This window comes from Neoarius graeffei, chromosome 16 (genome assembly GCF_027579695.1).
Source record: "Neoarius graeffei isolate fNeoGra1 chromosome 16, fNeoGra1.pri, whole genome shotgun sequence".
NCBI lineage: Eukaryota > Metazoa > Chordata > Actinopteri > Siluriformes > Ariidae > Neoarius > Neoarius graeffei.
In genome coordinates this window covers 43,931,243-43,945,632 of record NC_083584.1, presented here as the reverse complement: position 1 = coordinate 43,945,632, position 14,390 = coordinate 43,931,243, and the positions used below count along the sequence as shown (strand labels likewise).

Here is a 14,390-nt window from a genome sequence, read left to right as displayed (position 1 = left end):
CACCATTATTGTTCAGTGTTCTCCTGATGGTGGACTCATGAATATTAACATTAGCCAATGTGAGAGAGGCCTTCAGTTGCTTAGAAGTTACCCTGGGGTCCTTTGTGACCTCGCCAACTATTACACGCCTTGCTCTTGGACTGATCTTTGTTGGTCGACCACTCCTGGGGAGGGTAACAATGGTCTTGAATTTGTACACAATCTGTCTGACTGTGGATTGGTGGAGTCCAAACTCTTTAGAGATGGTTTTGTAACCTTTTCCAGCCTGATGAGCATCAACAGCACTTTTTCTGAAGTCCTCAGAAATCTACTTTGTTCGTGCCATGATACACTTCCACAAACATGTGTTGTGAAGATCAGACTTTGATAGATCCCTGTTCTTTAAATAAAACAGGGGGCCCACTCACACCTGATTGTCATCCCATTGATTGAAAACACCTGACTCTAATTTCACCTTCAAATTAACTGCTAATCCTAGATGTTCGCATACTTTTGCCACTCACAGATATGTAATATTGGATCATTTTCCTCAATAAATAAATGACCAAGTATAATATTTTCATCTCATTTGTTTAACTGGGTTCTCTTTATCTACTTTTAGGACTTGTGTGAAAATCTGATGATGTTTTAGGTCATATTTATGCAGAAATATAGAAAATTCTAAAGGGTTCACAAACTTTCAAGCACCACTGTACATTTGGGCATAAGTGTTCTGTTTAAATGCATGTATGAGCAGCTTATAGAGTATTACTATTGAATAGAGATATACACAGACACTGATGCTTTGCTTTATCGTACCACAGTACTCTGTTTGGAAGTGGATTTGAGTCCGATGATGAAAGCCCACTCCTTAACCCACCAATGGCCAGCACTAGTCTACCAGAGTCTGATGGATACTACAGTCATGGTCAGATGCTTTATTTATTTATTTATTTATTTATTTATTTATTTTGCCTATTGTGTTCTTTCTAACATTGGATAGTCAGCTTTAAATGGTGATATTTTGTTACTGATAACTTAGTGGTTTAGAACTGAAGTTAGAATTGAGGTTTGATAAGTTGCCAAAGGTCAAAAGGCTTAATATAAGCTGTATACTCTATGACCAACAGTTTATGCACACATGATTATCACACTCCGGTGTTCTTGTTGAGCATCCCATCCCAGATTTAGTCACACCTTTGCTGTTATAATAACCCCCACTCTTCTAGGAAGTCTTTGCACTAGATTTTGGAACGTGGCTGTGGGGACTTTTGTTCATTCAGCCACAAGAGCATTTGTGAGATCAGGCAGTGATGTTGGGTGAGGAGATCTGGGGTGAAATTCAGTGTTCTAGTTCATCCCAAAGGGGTTCAGTGGGTTTGAGGTCAGGACTCTGTGCAGGACACTCTGAGTTCTTCCAGTCCAATCTTAGCAAACCATATCTTCATGGTACTCACTTTGTGCACAGGGGCATTGTCATGCTGGAACAGGTTTGGGCCCTTGGGCCTTTCAGTGAAGGAAAATTGTAATGCTACAGCATACAAAGACATTATGTAAAATTGTGTGATTCAAACTTTGTGCCAAAGTTTGGGGGTGGTTTTCATGTGCCCACATTTTAAAAAAAAATCATTTCCACGCTATTAACAGAATCCGATTTCAGTGAGGCTCCACCTCAGAGAGGTATGGACCGATATCTGGACAGCTTATTTGACCCCGTACTGTCTGATGGTAGTGGGGTAAGTCCCTTTAGCTTCTTCCCTCGAACTTGATTTTCCACTGTTGTATCAACATGATATTTGTCTTGACAATTCAAGTAACGAGTGAAAAGGTGTTTTTTAAATATAATTCACTAAACGTTATACTGACTTTATTTAACACACTGCTCATTGGAATTGCTCTTTGGTAAGCTATGAAATCAATTTATAGTATCCTGTATACATTTACAAATAGTATGAATACACCAGGTCAATTGTTATTTCTACTGGTTTCTGTGGATCATTTGAATCTAGTTGCGTGTAATTGATCGAGCATCAAATGTCCATTTGGCACCAGGTCCTCAGCATCAAAGGCAATCAAGTTACTGGATTACCGTATTTCTTACGGCATTAAGCGCAGTGTAATTTCTTAGCCAACTGCCATTAAACCATTATACCCTTAAAAGGTGTTTTCAAACTCTCTTAATGTAATGGTGGTCATCCAGAAACTCCCTTGCTGTCAGGTATTTATTTGCCAAAAAGATTGCCTAAGCCAAAAGGTTAATTTAAAACATCATTAACATTGTTGCCATAATTTTAAAAGTAGCATACTACACATAAATGGTCGATTTCTCCAGGTTGAAATGCTTCAATGTGGTAAATGGGAGCCAGATATTTGTGGTAATAGTTAATGGACTAAGCTGCTCTTAGAGAGTATAAGGTACTCCCTGGGGGAAGATTGATTTCTCGTGTGAGTGAACACAGAAGGGGCCCTGGCTGAGTTAAAGCCTGTTCCTCTCTGCTTTATCTCTGAGAATCAGGATCTGGAGAAGCCAGCCAGCATGTCAAGTCGGATGAAGGGAGCAGGTGGGATTGGAGGTGAGGATGGAGGAGAGGAAGAAAAAATGCAGGCCAGCAGGCCTTATCCCCCAGGACTGCAGCCTGGTGGTGAGTCATTCAGCTGCCTCCCTTCCTGCTCTTACTTCACCATTCATTAATTATGCATGGAAGCCATTGTGCCAATTGGTTCCTAAATGCAATCATCAGTCTGCAGGATCAAATTTAGACTTCCAGTCTGGCTGAATTTTTTTGGTGTGTTTTTCAGTAGGTTTTGCGAGGATCATGAGCAGCTTTTGCTAGGCTCTGTGTGATTGCACTGAATATAGTTGTCGCTGTTAAGGAAGTCCATGCTGATTTTTGTTACTAAGCAGTTTTTGCCTGCTGCCCGGTTGCCTGTGTGAAATATATTTCCGAGTTAGTTTGTTACCAAAATTAAGATATTTGGTTGCACATCATCTGACCTCCATTAAATATTTTAACATGATAGTTTACAATATAGTGCCAAAGTTTATTTTTGGTGAATACACTGGAGAATACATTCTTTGTCACCCTGGTCTGAAACAAAGTAGTAGCTTTTTTTTTTCTTAAATCTTTTCAGCGGTTCCTGTTCTACCTGTTATGGGGACTATGATGCCACCTATACCTATGCCAGCTATGCACTCTGTGCCTTCAACTCTTGCCCCAACATCTACAGCCTCTGTTCCCTCAGTAACCCCTGTTTCTCCAAAGCCATCAATGCCATCAGTACCATCAATGCCAGCTATGTCATCTATACCTTCTATGCCTGCCTTGCCTCCTTTACCACCTTTCTCAGTTTTACCTAATGTGCCACTGATGACTGATGGGGCAGGTATGAATGCAACAGATGACTCATGATATTACCTATATGGCAAAACTTTTTTTCCTGTGGATACTGTTAGAACATGAAAAGTAATTTTATATGAGATTTTTATGTATTGTACTCTTTCTAATATTCCAAATATAGCAGATCCCAATGTCCTTGCACAGCAGCAGCAAGCCCTCATCAGCCAGCAAGCGATCATACTTGTGAGTATTTTGAGCTCTAACATAAAGCCATCAGTCCACCAATGAGTCACAGTCTGTTGTGTAGATTTGATTTGAGGTTTGCACCGTTATATATCTAAATGCTGGTTTGTTATGCTGATTAATAGGCTCAGCAAATGACAATGCAAGCAATGGCCCTTCAACAGCAGATGTATAATTCAGCAGGCAGACCATACACTGGTCCATCTTATAACAATGAACATGTATCAGTGCCCCATTCTGGCCAATCAAGCCCAGTGAGTACCTCAAGACACATCAAATGTGCTTTTTATAAAGCTTTTTATTATAAATTACATACAGTACCAGTCAAAACATTTGGACGCACCCTGTATTTGCTGGATTTGCTTTATTTTTATTAATTAAAAGTCACTTCATGTCTTAAAGTAATGATGGATGTTGTTTCTTTTTACTTAGTTGAGCGGTTCTTGACATAATATGGATTAATACAGTTGTGGAATAGGGCTACTGTAATTTTATTATTTATTATTTACTGTTTGATCTAAAACGCATTAAAAAGGCAAGAAATTGCACTAATTAACTTTTGACGAAGCACCTGTTAATTGAAAAGCATTCCAGGTGACTAGTTCATAAAGCTGGTTAAAGTGCCATTCCACCATTGGATGTATTCTTTGGCATAAAATACAATATATTTTATGACAACATGACTAGACAGAGAAATCTTTTAGCTTCAAAATGATATATTAAACATAATTTTTTGACAACGACAAGTATATTAATTTTGCGACCAAAGTCACCTACCCTTTTAATTTCCGCGCGGTAGTGAAACGTGATGTCATCGGCAGGTTCCCCTTCTTGTGTACCACGTCACGTGTGACGTGGCACAGATTATCAGCAATGGCGGATAGAACGCGATTTCCACTTGTCGATTGCTGTGCCGATATTCACCATCGACCGTCTCCTTTGGGCATCACTTGCTATTTTCCTTTGCTTCTTTTCCGAAGCTGACAATCGCGTTCTATCCGCCATTGCTGATAATCTGTGCCACGTCACACGTGACGTGGTACACAAGAAGGGGAACCTGCCGATGACATCACGTTTCGCTACCGCGTGGAAATTAAAAGGGTAGGTGACTTTGGTCGCAAAATTAATATACTTGTCGTTGTCAAAAAATTGTTTGATATATCATTTTGAAGCTAAAAGATTTCTCTGTCTAGTCATGTTGTCATAAAATATATTGTATTTTATGCCAAAAAAATACATCCAATGGTGGAATGCCACTTTAAGATAGTGCGCAAAGCATCATCAAGGTAAACAATGGCTACGCTGAAGAGTCTAAAGTATCGAACATTTTTTGTTTTCTAACACTTTTTTGTTTACTGCATGATTCCATATATGTTCCAGATGTTATTTCATAGTTTTGATGTCTTCGGTATTGTTCTACAATGTATAAAATACAAAATACAGAAAACGCTGTGAATGAGTAGGGGTATACAAACTTTTGACTGGTACTGTATATTATTATAAATATAATTTAATGCACCATTAAAATTATTTTAATACCTTCATTGTATGTATAATATATAGTATTTATGAAACATTTTTTTATTCAATTTTTTTTCACCCAACCTATAGTTTTGTACTGAAAGACATGCATTATCATTATTTTTTTATTCTTAACACACAGTGCTATGCGGCACCATAGTCTTAAGCATTTTTTAAAGTATAAATATCATTTTTGTCTTAGATGTTTATTTTATGATTTCTGCATTATTGGGTCAGTAAAAAAATGATTTGCATTAAAAAAATTAAATCCTACAGACAAATGTTTGTATGTCAGTAATAAAAGTAACATATTACATCATAGACAGCTTAGCTTTACAGCAATGCTTTATATTTGCCTAAGACTTTTGCACAGTACTGTGTATAAGTAACCTCTCCAAAATAAAATATTAAATTAATCTTTATTTATTTCTAATGGCTAATTAAACTAATACAAGAGCCAATTATAAATGGTCTCTAATGACTTTATATCTTATTAATTATTTTTGTATATTGGCTCCTATTTGGTCTTAGCAGGTGAGTCACTTCCTTGCTCTTTATGTAGTGCTGTTATTAAATGTTTCCAGTAAATGATTAGCTTTATTTTAACAGAACAAATCTGAAACTGGACCTAGTCCACACACTCAAGTAACACCTGCCCCTGCACAGAGACCCTTCCGGCATCATTACAGTAAGGCAGAATCTCTATTCTAGAGTACAAGCTGAATGTTTGAAGTATTGGTAATTTTTGGGATTCAAATTGCCTGTTTATTACTATCTTCATTACATTTTAATGTAACTTGCTTTTTCCATATGTACAGTGGTGCTTGAAAGTTTGTGAACCCTTTGGAATTTTCTATATTTCTGCATAAATATGACCTAAAACATCATCATATTTTCACACAAGTCCTAAAAGTAGATAAAGAGAACCCAGTTAAACAAATGAGACAAAAATATTATACTTGGTCATTTATTTATTGAGGAAAATGATCCAATATTACGTATCTGTGAGTGGCAAAAGTATGTGAACCTTTGCTTTCAGTATCTGGTGTGACCCCCTTGTGCAGCAATAACTGCAACTAAACATTTCCGGTAACTGTTGATCAGTCCTGCACACCGGCTTGGAGGAATTTTAGCCCGTTTCTCCATACAGAACAGCTTCAACTCTGGGATGTTGGTGGGTTTCCTCACATGAACTGCTCGCGTCAGGTCCTTCCACAACATTTCGATTGGATTAAGGTCAGGACTTTGACTTGGCCATTCCAAAACATTAACTTTATTCTTCTTTAACCATTCTTTGGTAGAACGACTTGTGTGCTTAGGGTCGTTGTCTTGCTGCATGACCCACCTTCTCTCGAGATTCAGTTCATGGACAGATGTCCTGACATTTTCCTTTAGAAATCGCTGGTAAAATTCAAAATTCATTGTTCCATCAATGATGGCAAGCCGTCCTGGCCCAGATGCAGCAAAACAGGTCCAAACCATGATACTACCACCACCATGTTTCACAGATGGGATAAGGTTCTTATGCTGGAATGCAGTGTTTTCCTTTCTCCAGACATAACACTTCTCATTTAAACCAAAAAGTTCTATTTTGGTCTCATCCGTCCACAAAACATTTTTCCAATAGCCTCCTGGCTTGTCCGCGTGATCTTTAGCAAACTGCAGACGAGCAGCAATGTTCTTTTGAGAGCAGTGGCTTTCTCCTTGCAACCCTGCCATGCACACCATTGTTGTTCAGTGTTCTCCTGATGGTGGACTCATGAACATTAACATTAGCCAATGTGAGAGAGGCCTTCGGTTGCTTAGAAGTTACCCTGGGGTCCTTTGTGACTTCGCCGACTATTACACGCCTTGCTCTTGGAGTGATCTTTGTTGGTTGACCACTCCTGGGGAGGGTAACAATGGTCTTGAATTTCCTCCATTTGTACACAATCTGTCTGACTGTGGATTGGTGCAGTCCAAACTCTTTAGAGATGGTTTTGTAACCTTTTCCAGCCTGATGAGCATCAACAACACTTTTTCTGAGGTCCTCAGAAATCTCCTTTGTTCGTGCCATGATACACTTCCACAAACACGTGTTGTGAAGATCAGACTTTGACAGATCCCTGTTCTTTAAATAAAACAGGGTGCCCACTCACTCCTGATTGTCATCCCATTGATTGAAAACACCTGACTCTAATTTCTCCTTCAAATTAACTGCTAATCCTAGAGGTTCACATACTTTTGCCACTCACAGATATGTAATATTGGATCATTTTCCTCAATAAATAAATGACCAAGTACAATATTTTTGTCTCATTTGTTTAACTGGGTTCTCTTTATCTACTTTTAGGACTTGTGTGAAAATCTGATGTTTTAGGGCATATTTATGCAGAAATATAGAAAATTCTAAAGGGTTCACAAACTTTCAAGCACCACTGTAACTGAGTAGGTTGTACATATCATACCCAAGCAAGTCAATATAATCAATGCTTGAATATATTTTCTAAGGCCAGCCCAGGACAGTACCACCAGAAGATGTTGTGAGGTCCACCATCTCAAACTCAGAGTATATAGAACCAAGTCACAACATCAAAGACATCATTAAACAGTACCAGCCTGGGATACCCAAACCTGTAGAAGTACCAAGGTCTGTATATTCCTCCAACCAGTTTAACCATTATAACTGCCTTTACCTGACCTGATATTACAACATATAAAATATTCAGTACCTGAAATATCCTTCGAATATACTAAAGCTAAGTATGGCTTCATAAGTTGTGTGTGAAACTTGTTTTTTATCTGTAATCACAGAAGAGATGCTAAAGTATTTGTTAAGAAGCCAGACCCTCATGATGAAGCTATGATGATCCTTAAAGACCAGATGAATGCACCACCTACGCAGGTAGATCACTTAACAACAGCAAGTATTTGACACCTTACTACTATTACTAATAAATAATCTACCAAATTAAACAAATGTCAAGTGGCATGGTGGTGTAGTGGTTAGTGCTGTCGCCTCACAGCAAGAAGGTCCTGGGTTTAAGCCCAGCGGCCGGCGAGGGCCTTTCTCTGTGGAGTTTCTATGTGGGTTTCCTCCGGGTGCTCTGGTTTCCCCCACAGTCCAAAGACATGCAGGTTAGGCTAATTGGTGACTCTAAGGTGGTGTTTACATTAGACCGTATCCGTCTCGTTTTCGTCGCGGATGCACTGTCCGTTCACATTAAAACGCCGGGAAACGACTCCACAGGCGGAACAACTTGAATCCGCCAGGGCCCACGTATTCAACCCAGTTCATATCTGATCCGGTGCTGTGTAAACATTGAGATACGAGGAAACGCAGTGCTGAGCTCTAGCTGACGTCATCATTGGACAACTTCACTGTGACATCCACCTTCCTGATTTGCTGGCGTTGTTCATGCCACGTTGGTCATGTGACGCGACTGCTGAAAAACGGCACGGACTTCACTTCCTGCTATTGTTTCCGCCTTGTATCACCTTTTTGTTTTTCATTAAAGAGTATAAAAGTATGAATATAATGCTTTGCTTTGTCATTTTTAATAATGTTCATGGTAAGATGCAAATACTGCCCATTGTGTAGTTATGATTGTCTTTTGGCTTGCCATCCTTCCACTTGCAAGTGGTGAGTGACTTGCGCATGCCCGATATGCACTGGGATCTCACACACAGCGGCTCAGTCCCGAATCACTGCTCGTGCGCTTCACTCGCGCGCTCTGTGAGCTGCGCAGGGCTGGAGTGCGCACCCTCCAGAGGGCACTAGCTGTTCAGGGCGGAGTGATTTGGAGCGCAGCCGCTGAGGAGGAAGCACTGAGCTGCACTGACACATTTCAACTTACGTGCCGTCTAATTAGTCATGTGATTAGCGTATCCGTGTATTGGCGTTGCTGTGTGCACGCGAATCGTTTTAAAAATGTTAATCTGATGATCCGCTGATACGGTCTAATGTAAACACCACCTAAATTGACCGTGGGTGTGAATGGTTGTTTGTCTCTGTGTCCGCCCTGCAATAACCGGGCGACTTGTCCAGGGTGTACCCCGTCTCTCGCCCATAGTCAGCTGGGATAGGCTCCAGCTTGCCTGTGACCCTGTAGAACAGGATAAGTGGCTACAGATAATGGATGGATGGATGAAATAAATGTCTTCTATGTTTTCAACATACAGCAGAAAAAGACCTATACGCCAGGCCCTTCTACTTCAGGTGTCACAGAAATGGGAAGCCTACAACCATCAAAGAGCATAAAGATGAAAAGATCACCCCCAGTGCCTGTGATCAGTCAAAGGTCCCCAGCCCCACCACCCGGTCAGTACAATTCATTACAATACACAAGACAGACACTGGGCCTCATTTATCATACTTTATCATACCATAAAGCTTAAAACAAGGACAAATCAACAAGAGAAAAGGAATTTCTCAGAGGCAGAAGTGGAAGTTATTTTGACTCACATCTACACCAATAAACAAATAAATAAATTAGCAGCGCAATAGCACCTGCAAGTGCCAAAATTTGGAGATAAATTACAGAAAAGATGAATTAGGTGGGGCGGCACGGTGGTGTAGTGGTTAGCGCTGTCGCCTCACAGCAAGAAGGTCCTGGGTTCAAGCCCAGTGGCTGACGATGGCCTTTCTGTGTGGAGTTTGCATGTTCTCCCCGTGTCTGCATGGGTTTCCTCCGGGTGCTCCGGTTTCCCCCACAGTCCAAAGACATGCAGGTTAGGTTAATTGGTGTCTCTAAATTGACCGTAGGTGTGAATGGTTGTTTGTCTCTATATGTCAGCCCTGTGGTGACCTGGTGACTTGTCCAGGGTGTATCTCGCCCATAGTCAGCTGGGATAGGCTCCAGCTTTCCTGCGACCCTGTAGAACAGGATAAGTGGCTAGAGATAATGAGATGAGATGAATTACAGTGCCTTGAAAAAGTATTCATACCCCTTGAACTTTTTCACATTTTTCCACCTTACAACCACGAACTTAAAAGTTTTTTATTGAGATTTTATGTGATAGACCAACACAGAGTAGCACATAATTGTGAAGTGAAACAAAAATGATAAATGGTCTTCAAAATTTTAAACAAATAAAAATCTGAAAAATGTGGTGTGCATTAGTATTCAGCCCCCTGTACTCTGATACCTCTAAATACAATCCAGTACAATCAATTGCCTTCAGAAGTCATCTAATTACTGTGTGTAATTTACTCACAGCATAAATACACTTGTTCTGTGAAGGCCTCAGTGGTTTGTTAGAGAACACTGAAGAACAAACAGCATCATGAAGACCAAAGAACTCACCAGACAGGTCAGGGATAAAGTTCTGGAGAAGTTTAAAGCAGGGTTAGGTTATAAAAAAAAAATATCCCAAGCTCTGAACATCTCAAGAAGCACTGTTCAATCCATCATTCAAAAATGGAAAAAGTATGGCACAACTGCAAACCTACCAAGACATGGCCGTCCACCTAAACTGACAGAGCGAGCAAGGAGAGCACTGGTCAGAGAAGCAGCCAAGAGGCCCATGATCACTCTGGAGGAGCTGCAGAAATCCACAGCTCAGGTGGGAGAATCTGTACACAGGACAACTATAAGTCGTCCACTCCACAACTCTGGCCTTTTTGGAAGAGTGGCAAGAAGAAAGCCATTGTTGAAAGACAGGCATAAGAAGTCCCGTTTGCAGTTTGCCAGAAGCCATGTAGGGGACACAGCAAACATGTGAAAGAGGGTGCTTTGGTCAGATGAGACCAAAGTTGAACTTTTTGGCCTAAATGCAAAGCGCTATGTGTGGCGGAAAACTAACACTGCTCATCACCCTGCAGACACCATCCCCACTGTGAAACATGGTGGTGGCAGCATCATGCTATGGGGATGCTTTTCTTCAGCAGGGACAGGGAAGCTGGTCAGAGTTGATGGGAAGATGGATGGAGCTAAATACAGGGCAATCCTGGAAGAAAACCTGTTGGAGGCTGCAAAAGACTTGAGACTGGGAAAGAGATTCACCTTCCAGGAAGACAATGACCCTAAACATACAGCCAGAGCTACAATGGAATGGTTTAGATCAAAGAATATTCATGTTAGAATGGCCCAGTCAAAGTCCAGACCTAAATCCCTTTGAGCATCTGTGGCAAGACTTGAAAATTGTTGTTCACAGACGCTCTCCATCCAATCTGGCTGAGCTTGAGCTATTTTGCAAAGAAGAATGGGCAAAAATTTCAGTGTCTAGATGTGCAAAGCTGGTAGAGACGTACCACAAAAGACTTGCAGTTGTAATTGCAGCAAAAGGTGGCTCTACAAAGTATTGACGCAGGGGGGCTGAATACTAATGCACACCACATTTTTCAGATTTTTATTTGTTTAAAATTTTGAAGGCCATTTATAATTTTTACTTCACAATTATGTGCTACTCTGTGTTGGTCTATCACATAAAATCTCAATAAAAAACTTTTAAGTTCATGGTTGTAAGGTGGAAAAATGTGAAAAAGTTCAAGGGGTATGAATACTTTTTCAAGGCACTGTAGGTGTGAATTAAGTGAAGTGAAAAGAAAAATGGGGTGATGTAAAAACAAAGAGCAAAAAAGATATCTACACTGTACTCAGTTGTACTCCTGGACACCAAATACATCACACAGGAGAAGTGCTATGTTTAAAATCTCAGCCAGTGTCAGTCAGAAGCCTCTGACGCTGCATTTGAAAAGCAGGAGGCCATGAAGGTGTCATAAGGAAACCTGACATATTCGGGACGCCTGATGATGGCACACCAGCACGCTAGGGGGTATAAGGCTAATTCTGTGTTGAGGCATACCAGATTGGTCATTTATTTCTCTTTGATGTATCAGAAGCAGGAAATCCAAAAACTGACAAAACTTGGACATGCCTAGGAATGGCACAAGATCATTTTGTTCACTGAATTAGTGTTGGCATTGAAGTGTTGCACAGCAACATGCTGAGGATCCCGAGGCAAAGAGAACTAACTTATAAGCCAGCTTTCATCCCCTGAAAAAAATTAAATAAAAAACAAAAACATAATGTTCTTTAAATATCTGTTCCCCTTGGCAAGTGCTAAATCTTAAGCCACAACATGTTCTAAATTTTCCAGGAGCCTAATACCGAAAGCTACTGAATTTGAATCACAGAGTTCCAATTTTATTAGGTTTTTTTTTTTTAAATAGAACAATTAATGAATTTAGGCGGCACGGTGGTGTAGTGGTTAGCGCTGTCGCCTCACAGCAAGAAGGTCCTGGGTTCGAACCCCGGGTCCGGCGAGGGCCTTTCTGTGCGGAGTTTGCATGTTCTCCCCGTGTCTGCGTGGGTTTCCTCCGGGTGCTCCGGTTTCCCCCACAGTCCAAAGACATGCAGGTTAGGCTAACTGGTGACTCTAAATTGACCGTAGGTGTGAATGTGAGTGTGAATGGTTGTCTGTGTCTATGTGTCAGCCCTGTGATGACCTGGCGACTTGTCCAGGGTGTACCCCGCCTTTCGCCCGTAGTCAGCTGGGATAGGCTCCAGCTTGCCTGCGACCCTGTAGAAGGATAAAGCGGCTAGAGATAATGAGATGAGATGAATTAATGAATTTAGGGCCATGTGCTATTTTTTTTCTGCTTCAACATGACCCAATTCAAGATACTACGTCATGCATGATGTGGTGGGTTTTCCCTGTTCACGCAAGGCATTGTGGGATACAAATTTAAAACAGGAAAGGGAAATGGAGGACGCGAGTGTGCGAATGAAACGTGAAAGACCGACTACAGTAACGGAAAGCGAGAAGAAAAGACATTATGTTGCGAAGTAAAGGAAACGCAGGACCAAACTAATAAATATCGGCGGTCAGCGAGCACCTTGGTGTGATCAGCTGTTTGTTTAGCGACAGAATGATGGAACTGTCAGTGCACGGTCAAGGTAAACCTGTAGATGGCAGTAATGCAACACTGTGGATACCAGCTGCCATAAAACCCAGAAGAAGAAGGTGGTAAACCTGCGCATGCGCACACAGACTTTCTTTGTCTGCTTGACTGCGCAAAGCAAGTGATTTCATGCACATTATTTGCTCGTGAATCCCCTCAAATTAAATAACTTCCCAGCCACAGAATGGCCTAATATTTTGTGAGATATTACAGAAATAAACATATATCACAATGACCAAATTTCAGAGGGAACTAAATTTCACTGATTTTATGAAATCGAAAGTCCGTCTAGCTTTAATGTTCACTTCAAACATCAGAACGGGAAAAATTGTGATCTCTGTGACTTTCACTGTGGCATGGGTGTTGGTGCCAGATGGACTGGTTTGAGTATTTCAGAAACTGCTGATCTCCTGGGGTTTTCACACACAACAGTCTCTAGAGTTTACACAGAATGGTGCAAAAAACCAACCAAACAAAAAAACACTGAGTGAGTGACAGTTCTGTGGGTGGAAACGCCTTGTTGATAAAAGAGGTCAAAGGACAATGGGCAGATTGGTTCGAGCTACCAGGAAGGATATAGGAACTCACAGCAACTCTTTACAACCGTGGTGAGTAGAAAAGCATCTCAGCATGCAACAGCAGAAGAACACAATGGTTTCCACTCCTGCAGCCAAGAACAGTATACCTGTATATAAAATTGCAGTAACTCACTGTCAATTATCTGATTTGAAGCCTATAAATTGAGGTTCACACTAGCAATTCTTCTGATACATAAATTTAAAAGACAATCAGGATCTCTTGTAGGATATGAATATTTTTCCCAACTTATGTGATTTTCATGGATACCACATTTCTTGTGTAAATTGAGGTATTTCACCTGACGTCACAGGGTCACGTGATGCCCCGGTGTCCGCCATTTTGAAGGTCAAGCTAGCTAATGTCAACAACATAGTAGCTAGTATGTTACTGTAGCAATGTTTACGTTCAGTCATTTGGATGACTGTTAAAACCTTTCAGTCTCAAGTTTTTCCTTTACTGTATTTACTAGTTTACTGTAATTATGATCCGGCAGCTATTTACACCGGATCCAGTGTAAATAGCTGCTGGAGCGCGCTCCGGCTTGCTCCCCCTCAAATTAAGCAGCGCGCTCCGGCTTGCTCCCGGAGTGCTCCGGCCGAGATCCGGTATAAATAGCTGCCGGATCATAATTACAGTAAACTAGTAAATACAGTAAAGGAAAAACTTGAGACTGAAAGGTTTTAACAGTCATCCAAATGACTGAACGTAAACATTGCTACAGTAACATACTAGCTACTATGTTGTTGACATTAACTAGTGCTAACAGCTAGCTGCTAGTACACTGCTACAACACAGACACCGACCCTAATAATACAGTTCTTGGTCATTGCCTGGTAACAGCAAAT

The 14,390-nt window shown here is 40.8% G+C and overlaps 1 protein-coding gene across 1 annotated transcript in view; it reads left to right on the top strand.

Annotated features, from left to right (window-relative positions):
- myo15aa (myosin XVAa) overlaps positions 1 to 14,390 on the top strand; it is a 48,583-nt gene that overhangs the window by 23,225 nt on the left and 10,968 nt on the right. Inside the window, exons 31-40 of the mRNA XM_060943022.1 lie at positions 804 to 907; positions 1,627 to 1,715; positions 2,489 to 2,621; positions 3,112 to 3,363; positions 3,502 to 3,560; positions 3,686 to 3,814; positions 5,691 to 5,769; positions 7,572 to 7,710; positions 7,875 to 7,965; positions 9,243 to 9,381. Coding sequence (XP_060799005.1) covers positions 804 to 907; positions 1,627 to 1,715; positions 2,489 to 2,621; positions 3,112 to 3,363; positions 3,502 to 3,560; positions 3,686 to 3,814; positions 5,691 to 5,769; positions 7,572 to 7,710; positions 7,875 to 7,965; positions 9,243 to 9,381 — 1,214 coding nt within the window. The remainder of the gene's footprint in view (positions 1 to 803; positions 908 to 1,626; positions 1,716 to 2,488; positions 2,622 to 3,111; positions 3,364 to 3,501; positions 3,561 to 3,685; positions 3,815 to 5,690; positions 5,770 to 7,571; positions 7,711 to 7,874; positions 7,966 to 9,242; positions 9,382 to 14,390) is intronic.